The sequence below is a fragment of the Parambassis ranga genome, chromosome 19, assembly GCF_900634625.1.
Source record: "Parambassis ranga chromosome 19, fParRan2.1, whole genome shotgun sequence".
Classification (NCBI taxonomy): Eukaryota; Metazoa; Chordata; class Actinopteri; family Ambassidae; genus Parambassis; species Parambassis ranga.
Genome location: NC_041039.1, coordinates 11,298,478 through 11,310,710, shown reverse-complemented (window position 1 = coordinate 11,310,710; position 12,233 = coordinate 11,298,478). Strand labels below are relative to the sequence as shown.

The 12,233-nt window shown below is 44.7% G+C and overlaps 1 protein-coding gene across 1 annotated transcript in view; it reads left to right on the top strand.

Annotated features, from left to right (window-relative positions):
• Positions 1-7,949, top strand: part of LOC114451635 (uncharacterized) — a 47,740-nt gene extending 39,791 nt beyond the window's left edge. The window contains exons 5-6 of the mRNA XM_028430405.1: positions 7,551-7,736; positions 7,893-7,949. Of these exons, the coding sequence (XP_028286206.1) occupies positions 7,551-7,736; positions 7,893-7,949 (243 nt within the window). The remainder of the gene's footprint in view (positions 1-7,550; positions 7,737-7,892) is intronic.
• The last annotated feature ends 4,284 nt before the right edge of the window (positions 7,950-12,233 follow it).

The window sequence follows — 12,233 nt, the reverse complement described above, 5'->3', positions numbered from 1 at the left end:
TTGCAGACAAAAAAAATGTCACACAGGTCCAAACTAGCAATGAGCTTGTTGTAATTGGTGATCAATCAAGTTATTATAAGTGAAACTGATCCAATGTGACACAGCTTTATATTGGTTTTACATTGTAGACCTACAATGACACAAAACACTACAGCCTTAACCAGCTGTACTGCCAAACACATGTAGACAAAAAAAAATACACAATGCAAGAGAGACAGAGTAGGCCAGAGAGAGGAGATATTTTGAGGTGTATCCTGGCTGTCTGGCTCTGGCTAATGCCCTCTTCAGTGAGGTGGAATGGCACATAAGCTCCCATTAATACGGGAATGAGTTGAATTTAGCTCCGTCTGCCTGCACGGCTGGCCTGGCCAGCCCCCCTGGCTTTCCATGAAGTGTGGGGTGCAACACTTACTGAAAAGCTCTATGCTGTGCTCCGGCATGCCACACCCTCCTGACACCCCCAGCGCTTTCCTTTGTTCTCTAACTATAGCCGTAGCCATGCCAAGGCCCCCTGACTTAAATATTCCACTATAAAACAAGTGATAATGAACATGAAAAGCACCCCGTGTTGGTAGTTGACTGAGCCACTAAGCACATGCTGCTGTGCTCATACACACACGCGCAATCAGTGCTACATGTATGTGCACACACACACAGCTGCATTACACGCAAAATGCACTAACACAACCCTGCCGACCCCTTCTGCATATGCACAGTGACTGTAGAATCAAAAAGGAAGGTGAAGAGAGAGTGGATGAGAGGTGTAGAGACCTGGGAGTGGAAAATGATTGATCCGTTTTAAGGGTCCTATAAATCCACCAGCTGAAGTGGGTATAAATGGGCGGTGTGCATGTCTTTCCTACCTGGCAACCCATCTCAGCATCACAACAGGGATATTTATACTGTCCATCCTACAGTAAGACCTTGTCAAACACTTCACGTGTCAGGAATGGACAAATTAACATACATCCTCCTTCTCTGACTTTCACTTTGTGATTTGTTAGTCTGTGTATTTGTTGATAAAAATTAATGTGCTGATTCATGAATGTTGCTATTATTGTCTGCGTGTCTGAGTGTGGCTATTGATGAGTGGTCAGAGCTTTTACAGTAAACTGTATGTAACTGACTGTGGATATCTGTACTGAGGAAGGCTCCATGTAAAGGTTGCCTGTCTCTGGAGCTCCCTGGAGTGCCCAGGCAGCCAGGCACCTTTGACCAGGACTAGACCCCCTCAGGCCTTCACATACAGGCACACACACACACACACACCTCTGTGGGCCCCTGACTCTCCCTGGGGTGAGATGAGCCCACCAAGGCCCCTCCTGGAGCTGTTCCCCCTGCAGCCTAGGATCTCCACCTCTCTTACCGACTGCTCCACACAGACGTGGCCAAAAGCCAGGGGACGCCACTGTCTGGATCAGGGGTTTGAGGGTGGTGGAAGATATGTGTGTGTAAGTGTGCACGTGCTTGTATACGTGCATGTGTGAGTGTGTTTTTGCGTGTTTGTGTATATGTGCAGAAGAGGGGTGGTGGCGGTGGTGGTGGTGATGATGGTGGTGAGGGGGGTCTATCCCTAGACACAAGTTGCTCAGTTTTTTGGAAAGTCTCTGGCCCACCCAAGAGGAAAGAGTAGGAGGAGAAGGTGGTGGTGGTGGGGGGTGGAGGGGACCAAGGCCTTGGGGGAACAAAGCTTTATTTCAAACTTGCCGAAAACAGGGGTCTTTATACTGTGATGCTGGGGCCCCCTCCTATGTAGGGAGATGTTATCACAAAGATGCAATATCCACCTCGGCATAGGGCCGGGGGGGGGGCGGGTGCATAGGCCTCCAGTGTTACACTAAGTACCCTGGGGCACTGACCTCACTAATGAAGTCTCCCTTGGCTGCTGCTACCCACTACTGTACCCTCCTTTGTCTTTCACATGGCAATCTCTCAGTCTATTTGTCTGTCTGCCTTTCTGACAGCCTGCCTGGCTGGCTGCTAACAACAGCTGTGTGTATGTGTGAGACCATTGGTCATATTTTGTCTGCTTTGTTTACAAAGATTATTGTTTGTCAGTTTTGTTCTTTCATGGCAATATTTGTTTGTTTTTGTCTGCTGTCGTAAATTGTTCCATGATCCTCTGACTCTTTGCTCTGCCATTCATCTATCTACATGGCTGTCTTCATAGCTTACTTTGAAGTGTCTCCCTGATTTACTGTCCGGCTGTCTCTTAGAGTCCTTTTGACTTTGAAGCTTTCTGTTATCTAACCGTCGAAGCCTCCTTTTTTTAAGCTCACTGTGACTTTTATATGTGGCCTTGATTTGTATTTAAAAGATGTTCAAGCTCTTGAGGGAATCCACAAGTGGGAAAAGGGAAATTTGATTTTGCGAGATGTGGATAGGGAGAAAAGCACAATTAAAGTGGACGACTCACATTCCTGTGTGGAGCCAGTGGCCTGGGGATAGGATTTGCTCAGTTTTCCTGACAGCTTGGAAATCCCACCACTCCACGGCTTGATCCTCATCTCAGCTTGCATCTTCTATCCGAACCTAAAAATTTAAAGAAGGAAAATGATATTCATTTAGAGAAGAGACAGAAGACAGCTGTGTGGTATTTTCGTGAAGCCTTGAAACCAGATGACAACTTGATTATGCTGAAAAAAAGTTGTTGTTGATGTTTTCATATCTGTCTTCACTTTACACACACCAAGAAATGGCATTAGGGACTGTTGGTTTGCAGTGCTTTATTACAAGACTTCGTAATACTCTGCTAACCTATCCTAGCCGTGTCAACTGTAATATCCAAACTCTTCCTCAAGAGCACTGTGAATCAGCAGCATGCGATGTGGGTTTTATACAGTCATCACGTAGGATGGATCCTCATGCCTCCTATTGATGCTGCTAAGCTGACACTGGTCTCTGAATCCACCACACCCCTTGTCTGAATCCATCAGGCAAGGGGTGTGACACCCTGTCTTTGAGAGAACAGGTCTCTCTGCTATTCCACAATACCCAGACCCAGGAGAGCCAAAGTGGAAAGTTTGCTTTAGCACCCACTGGGTTAGAAGATGAAAGCTTTGGGATGGCATGGGTCTATGGTTGGGGGCACAAGGGGGAGAAGTGAGCATGGGGGAGCTTATATCTCTTTATCCCGTCTGGCGTGATGTGGAAGGGCTCGACCCACATCAGCTGTCCTCTTTTCTCCGACTGCCAGTCGCCGTGCAGTCCAAAGCTGGCCTGTCTGCTGATGGATTACCTGGGTGAATGAGTGTACCCCTTCATCCCCTTATACAGCTCACCCTGCCACTGCCTGAAAGCCCTCACCTGAGCACCCCTGCATGGCCCTGGGGTGCAGTTATAAAAAGATGAAGGGGTCTGGAGCTTGGGTGTGGTGGAGCTGGACTAAGGCATTGGCAGGGGTTTGTGGGGGAACTGCTGTAGTGGTGTTTATGGGGGCTAGCCAGGATTAGTTGGCGGCTGGTGGTTATTGATTCAATTTGAGATGCTTTTTTATCTGCAAGCCGCCTAAGGCCGGTGCACATGCTAGCTTCCTCCAGTGGGCCCTAATCCCTGCTGGTTATAAAAGGAATATGCCTTTGGTGTCGGAGGAGATGCTCTGAATGCCTGCGCTGCAGCAGAGGAGGCATCTGTCATGTGTATGTTTGGTTGAGCCGGCGCTGGGATCAGGGGGGCTCGGCATGTTGGCTGCAGGTTTTAGCTGGTGCTGAGAGCTAGAGTAGAGTGTGAGTCGGCGTACTTTTGGTATGCACTCATAATTTGTTCTGCTGGTAGTATTTGTGTCTGTAGCTTTTAAATGCATGCACGTTGCGCTGTTGTAAACAGGCACAGATCCATAAAAATGTGTTAAAATTCTCAGTCCTGTTGCAAAAGGACAAATTGCCTTATATTATTACAAAAGTGGGAGAATGAGTGAAAAGAAGGAAAATGAGTGACATGCACCAGAAGAGAGTCAGGGGCAGGGACCAGAGGTTAATGAGAAGACCAACAGAGGCTGATGGATGATGAAAGAGTGATTCAGCTCTTTTTCTCCTCCCCTCCCTCGCTTGTGTGTGTTTATTCTGAGATTGTCATTTGTCATTGATGGAGGGTCTTTCTTTCTGTCCTGCGACAGCCAGCTCCAAATCATGCGCAGACAGATGGAGAGGCCAGCAACTCAAATAGAGATGGGATGAAGGGTTGGGGTGAGGGTGGGTGGTGGTGGTGGGGGGGGGGGGGGGACCAAGGCCAGCATCCCACGTTTGATGTCTCTCCCCTGGGCCTCATCCGCTCTGTCACCCCCCCCCCCCCCCACCCCCGGATGGTGCTGACAGATGGAACTTCGAGACACTAACCCACCGGGGACAATGACACAGAAGTATGAAACAGAAGGAGGGATGAGTGTGAAAGATGAATGCTTAATGAATGGGAGCTGATGTATTAAACAGTGTGAAAGGCAACAGAAACCCACTATTTCAGCCTTTCATGGTGCATGAAGCCTGACACTTCTGACAACTTCAAAAACCTGAGCGAGCATTCTGTTAATTGATTACAGAAAAAGAAACATATTAACAAAGTCGTGTGTATTAGTGTCATTGGGGCTCACCGACTGCCCATTTCCAGTGCAGCAGTGTTTTTTAATAGTGTGTTATTGAGGTTGTGGTTTTACAGGTAACCACTAGAGGCTGACAAACTGCTGTGACCAGCTCACCACTGCTGCTGCAGTGCTGCACTACCGTAATTAAAGCAATCCACAAAATGATATACATATTAATATTAAGCATCCACTTATTACACTTGAAAGGTGAATTGCTCTCTATTTCTTTGCAAATAGAGGATGCATTCACAGATACAACAATGTATAACCTTGATGTAGTTACTATTTACTTAATTTTGTGCTTAATACAATTAACTGGATTACCAGGATGCATAAAAAAAAGATGATCTAAAGTGAAAGCGTTCATCAAATCCACCTACTTATCCTTGGTAGCTGCCAGAAGATGGAACTGACTTCAGTTTTCGGCTCATTCCTGCTCAGTATGAATTTTGGATGTGGTGTAGGGGAGAGTGGCAGTGCCAAGCAGGTCCACGGGCCAATCATGATAGACCTGGATGATAGGTGCCTGCAGAGAAAAAGGTGCTGGGTGTGCTCACTCTGGCTCGTTTGTGTTTACCTTTCGTTCTCAGGTCATTCAGCGCTCGGCGACAGGTTGTCTGTCTGTTAAGTTTAAGGTCTGTGTCATGTGGGCTGGTGTATTTTGGCTTCTCTTTTTGCATAGCAGCCCACCGGTCCATCTTTATATGCGGTCAGTGATACTGCCGTAAATGTATCTCAAGTGACGCACCTGAGCGGCTTGCTCAACAGACCTTTATTTGGGCCTATATACTGCCTGTATATTTCTCATATTTTGCTTCAGTAGATTTGGTAGTTCACATCTGTTATGGTAAAATACTTCAAATGTTGAATTATTTAGTTTACAAATATGGAGTTTATAAAATGTTGTACTTTTTAGTTTGAATCAGAATACCGTGCAGCTGTGTTCATGTTGGGGCCAAGGGGTAGGTCAAGTTTAGCTTTTCTGGCCTTTGAAGCGCAGAGCTCATTTAGCCGTCCCCCCACCCCTGTGTTATGTACTGTATTTGTCTGGCCTTTCCGATTGCTGCTGCAAGCCCCGTGGAATGCAGAGCACTTATACACAGTTGTCATTGCAGTCTCATTCCTCAAGCTGCATGCGATGGGAGGTAGAAGGCAGTGTGTATGTTTATGTGTCACATCCACTGTGATAAGAGCATGTGTCATTGAGTTCAAGTGTGCCGTACATTTGCAAACTGAAGCCTTAGAGCAGTAGTGTAAAGTACAGTCTGACTGTCTTCCAGCAACATAATCTTAGTGTTGCTGCTTCTCTTCTTCTGTGTCACTCATCCCTTTTCTTCCCTTTGCTGCATGGCTCTCGTGCTCCCTCTCTCTTTCCATTATGCCAGGCCTGTTTAAACCAGGACCTGTTTTCCATAGTCACACTCCGCTAGACCCATGTCTAACCCATAAACATTCTTTGTTTTGGAAGTCATGGACCAGATCTGAAAGTCCTCACATCCCATGTAATAGGAAAAAAAACTCCCAGACATTGTAGTCAGTCTCCTGGAATTCTTTCATTTGCACCAAACCTCAAGAGTTCTCGTGGTGTTTTTGACTTCTAGCAGCACTATGAAGCTATTTTCTCTATTAGTATTTTATTTATGGTTCCACACATGTCCACAAATTGACCTAGGAATGGTACCACAGAGCAATCTACAGGTGCCATGCTAAGATGCCTGGTACAGTGCCGAAAAAGGCAAAGAAGAAGATGGAGCTAATTAAAGTGGTTAAAGATGTTTAATTTGAATGCACTGATCATGTTTGTTAGAGCTTTTGTACTTTTCTAATTTTTTTGCAAATGCATTTCGTGCGACATTCCTGTAGCAATGCATCTGTAGGTGAACAACAAGGTCAACGCTTATAATAGTTATAATAGAGCAGGTAAAAGAGAAAGGAGTACTTGTTCTAGTTCCCTAACCTTTATGTGTGTACCTTGCACACCAACCCAGGCAGTCTTCAGTAGTGGTAGTGATAAGTAGTGATGATGCAAGAGCAGGCTTGGATACCCCTCTCCCTCCTCCCCTCATTTTCCTCACCTTGCTCTTGCTCTCAAACTCCTCCTCCTGAACTGACATGGCACCCACCAGGCCAGGAACCAGGCTGGGATTCTGAGGTGGCGCCCAGACTCGGATTATTTACAAGAGCTGTAGCTCTGCAGCGACTGTGGTATTTCTTCATTCAAAGGATTGAAAGGCATGTTATGGGGAAACACAGAATATTTTAGGCCCCCATATTTGGTATGAGTCTTTTTTTCTGTTGCTCTCTCAACCTATTTGTTTGCAGAGAAGGAAGATGTGTTGTTTGGCAAAATATTTCACTTTCTGGCAGTGGACGAAGATGCAGTCTTGCTTGTCTCATCAGACCATCCCTGGATCACTCGCGCCAACCACCAGATGCCAGTGCTTAAAAAGGTTCTGGCCTTTTGTGACAAAGCAAAATGTTCTCCAGACTCAGTGACTGCTACTGGGCAAGACACCTGAGCCAGCCTGCTTAAATGCTTTAGCAGGGGATAGTGAGCATGGTACGGTAGTCGGGTGCACATAGGGGAAATCTCGTGGACACTATCCGGCATTGATGCCATGTTCCACATGCCCAGAATAGCGAGCCATTCACGGATGTCTCAGTACGCACAAACACTGTAAAAAACTAGAGGCTAGCAGGTGGAAAAAAGGGGGTTGTGAGGGGAATAGGGTGGGGGTACACCAGGCTTGGGAGGGAGATGGTTGTTGAGGCTAACTGTAGGGTAGGGGGGGGTTGTTTCTGGGGAGTGTGTGGCAGTGTGGAGTCAGCAGGGGTCAGGTTTGCTGTCTTGGGTATCAGCATCCGGACACTAACGCCAAAACAGCACAAACTGCAGAAACGATTAGACGGAAGGGAGAGGGGGAGAGATGGAGAGGCCTCCAGTGTGGGTCCTGCTCTTTCACGGTTACTGTAGCCCCTTGGAGAGATGAAGGCATGCCAAAAACAGAAAGGAAAGGGGGGGCTGGAGAATGAGACAGCAAAGAGGAAGAAGAAAGGTTTGAAGTCAGTGGAGGAGGAGACATGGAAATCCCAGACTGTTGGTTATGCTGGCCTGTGTGGGGCTTCAGAGTCTAGCCTGGCTGCCTCCTACCTGGCATCGGTAGGAATGAACCTGTCACTGACTCCTGCTTGTAAACAAACTAAATACTGTGAGAAAGATGAGGTGTGAAGCAGAGGATGCTGCTGTCTCCATGCCCTGTCTCTCTCTAACTCATGTTCTCGCTCATCAACCCCCAACTTTTTCCTCTTGTGTCAGCAAGAAATCAAATACCTCCCCCTACCATTCACTATTCACTATGTCCTGAACCCTTGAACTTTCCTGAAAACCATGTGCTATTTTATTTGTTTGCCTCATGAACTATTGACATGGATCTCAGCTCTTCCGGTCCACTCCCTGGCAGCCACCTTTAATGAAACATGTTATGGATATTAATAACTTGTGTTTGTATTTTGAATTTAGACCTCAGCGTTTTACACATTTTCTTCCGTGGTAGGGATTTATATAGATTTCTGTCCTGATTCAGCATGTTTGACAGTTCCAGCTGGTTTATTCTTTTCATAAAAATAATAAACCAGTGTCCCAGAATAGGCAACATTGCAAGTCTCTATGGCAACTGGAGGCTTTGTACATGATAGATACAGAATATGACCATCAGCAGCCAAGGAGGAAGACAGACAGGCAGACATTTTTAACCTTTAGAGAGATACCATTACATGTTAGTCCAAAACTTCCCATTGCCAACCCAGCCGTGAAACCCACTCTCAATGTTCTTTCCAGTTTGTGGATACAGGATCTTCCCTCCCCCAGTTTTTTTTCTCATCCCCCTCCTAACAGGACTCACAAATCCACCCTGTCATTTTTAATAAATGCTTTAAACTAAGCACTGCTTTTTGTACTGGTGATCGTAGAAATGACTAGCCAATGGCTGGTTGCGAACCCTCTCTGGACAGGCTTGGGTTTGAGGGAATGGAGCTAGAAGGAGGAGCTGGCCCCCGAGACGCCTGCAAGCCGTCAGGATACACACTGGCCATGCCACAAAAATGAGCCTCTGGCCAGTGTTGGCCGCCCATCCAGCTTTGCACAAATACACACACACACATACACACACACCACTGGAAAAGTGTGACTGGAAGTAGCCGAGGCAGCATGTAGAGAGGAGGAACGATGTTGGGAGAGTTGGGAAATAAAAGATAAAAAGTGGAGGACTGGAGCAAATTCATTCATATTTCTCCTGCTCCCTGCACAAGCAAGACAAACCTCAATTGGTGAATCAGTGTTCATCATAAATAGGCCACAAGCACACAATGGCGCCTCTAACTCTAGAGAAAAGGAGTGACAGAATGAAGTGAGGGGAACATACTCAGCCAAACAGCAAACAGGCTAAATGACATTACCAGTTAAGTCATAGAGTAATAGCAAGAGGTTTGATGAAACAGGAATATAAATGATCTCTCCTCTGTCAGTAGTGGCTCCTCAGTTTTCACCTTAAATCTCAGAATACCAAGTGTTCACCTCCTGATGTCACAGTGTGCATTTTGCAGGCCTTTTATTTACAATTAAGAAACATGTACACTAATTGTATGTACAGTGAGTTTGTGTTATGCAACATACAAAATTTAATTCATGAGTCATCCCAAAATCCGACCAATTTCTTATTATATATTTTAGTCCTCAAGCTCCACTATGATTGCACACAAAAGCAACAGGACCCTCTTAGAAATAATGTATTCAGATTAAAGGCAATTATGGCTTATTACCATTTTGTGGGGGAAGCGGGGCTCATTTGCAGTATTTGTTCAGTGAATGTCTAATAGCGGGAAAGGGGAGGGAGCCTTTTTACTTCCTGCTGTGCAAGCTGTGATGCTGCAAGAGAACTGTAGCGTGGTGCAAATATTAATGACTCATTTCCCCCTCCCCCCTTCACCTGGAAGACGAAAGTGGAGCTAATCCAGATACATCAGCGCTAATAGCCCAAATAAATCACTTGCGAGCACACATTGCGGCATGTTGTCTTTTGGAAGAACAGATTTGAAAAATCAAGCCACAATCAAGTGTTATGAAAGGAACATTATACGTTTGAACATCCTTTATTGCAATAAAATAGCCTGATCAAAGTTTTTCTTTTGATTGATAATGCTATCACGTTCTGGTTATATGTCCACACTAGAACTACCTTTCATCATCCTTTTCCACTTCACATCCCTGACTTTTTCCTGATAACAGCCCCCCATCACATTCTTGTGGGCACAGTCTCTTACAATTTTTGGTGTCCCATCCTTGCTAAATCTATTTTAACATAAAAAAACAGCCTAAAGTCATGTGTGATATTTTTCTTTTTTTAAAAATGGGTCAAGATTTTGCATTAGATTTCTTCCACTGACACACATTCAGAGGTTTCCTTTAATATTATCAGGAAGTGAGTGGGTGTTCTGCTTTTATTGAGCTTTTTTTTGCAGATTCTAAATTAACAGAGTGAAATTTTGGCAGGACAGGCCAGCAGACTTCCTCCTCTCTCACCACTAAGTCAGTCCTGCAGATTTGCCTCAACGACTTACCAAAAGACTGCCAAATGACAGTCACTTACTGGCTAATACAGACTGCTGTCAAACTTAGCATCCTTCCAGTGCAACCTTTTGCCACAAGAAATGTGGAGCATGAAAGGGTTGCTGTGTATCGTCATTCCTTTCCTCTGCACTCCCCGTTTCTGCCGCTGTGCGATGATGGACTCTGTGGCAGTATATTTAGGTGTACGGTTTGGGACAGGAAGAGGGGAAGCGCTGAGGTTATTTGATTGCTTCATTATGGTCATATATATGGCCATATATTTATGTATACTTTGTTACGTATGTCATTACATGTACACCAGTGAGTGTTTGTTTGTTTGTGTGCATGTGCTTGTGTGTGTGTGTGTGTGTGTTACTGAGTAAAGAGGGCTCAGTGTTTGGACCACCCTGTGAGCTGGGCTGAGTGACAGCATGGGCCTCAAGTCACACACACACACACACACACACATTCACTCGTAGAGCCACACATACTCATACAGTGTGCTCAAACACACACGTCAGCGAGCTCATTTTTCAACATGTTTTCTACTCTATTAATGTCTCATGACCAAATACATATCATGCTCCAAAACAAATATGCTGTATTAAAATGGAATACATCACTTTCAGGAGAGAACACATACACACACACTGACTTGTACCACCTAAGTGTACATTGTACCTGCTTTTTAACCCCAAATTTCTAAAATTTGAAATACATGTGGTGACGACAAGCTAAATTGAAATGAATTGTTACCTATTTTCAGCGCTGTTTTCCGACTATAATTTCCCATTAGTCATCAGTTGCTCCTCTTTATTACGACGTTTTGCTTCTAACCAAATGAGGCACAAGTCCAGTCATCCACCCACCACAATGAAGTGCTATCCTCGCTAACTGTGTGTGTTGAAAACCTCCAGTCAGAAATTAAAAACAGGTCATGCTGTGATGATGTCATTCATATCAAAAGGCTTATTTTTCTCCTTAACATGTCTTGTTAGTGGCTAGACATGTGGCTCGACCCCCCGCTATCACGTCAAACACAAACACACTGCTAGTTTTGTAACACTGGTGGGGCCATTATATAACTCGACACTTATTTTGCTTTTACATTTTATTTAAAAAAACATCTATTTAACACATAATTATAAATTAAGCCCTGGATCCTTGAGTGTGAAAATATCATCATTAAAGAATCACTAGCTGTCACGCACAGGCCACAGATCTCTGTTAACTGGGGGTTGTCAAGAGAAGGATTATTTCAAACTGAGCATGATCCAGCTCATTTGTCAAACTGCCTGATTCTAATAATTAAGAGCAGCAAAATGACATCATTGCTGTTCAGAAGATATAGAAATAATATTGATATAGTGGCATCAAGACGTTTTATGTCACCATTTATAAAGGATAATATAACAGGAGCGTGCACTGCCACAGTCATTTCGGCACCTAAATCATTTTCAAATATCTCTGTAATTTTCATAAAGTCCCAGTGATTAAAAAAAAAATCTCAACACTTCTTACATTATTTTGATAGATGTGTGACTCAGAAATCAGAAAAGCACTTTGCAAAGTGCAGCAGAGTGGGCTGCAGCAGTAGAAAGGGAAAGGAAGGAAACACAGCAGCATGCTAGGTTTGTTGACAGACTGAATGGGGGACATCAAAGAGGTCAAAGCTAGCGCTGGGCCTAGTTCTCTCCAGTGATTAAAAGCACGGGCCACAGTAACGTCTGGATGGACCATTTAAAACTAATGAGGGGAAATAAATAGAGCCATGGCCATTGGTATGTGTAAGTGGAGTGAGTATACTGTATGTACATGTGAAAGTACGCATGTCAGGTGGATAATGTTTGAGCAACAACAACAAACATCTGCTAATAGTAACATTAATGCACTCCTTTAACTTTATATTCATTATGTCAATGTAAGAAACAAGGAGGGCTGTTAAAGTTGATTTATGCTGATAATTATCGTCATCATATTTTGCATCCAATCTGACTCATCCCGTATTTCAGTATCGTGTGCGGTAGCGCCGCGAGGGGCGTAGGCAGGAGG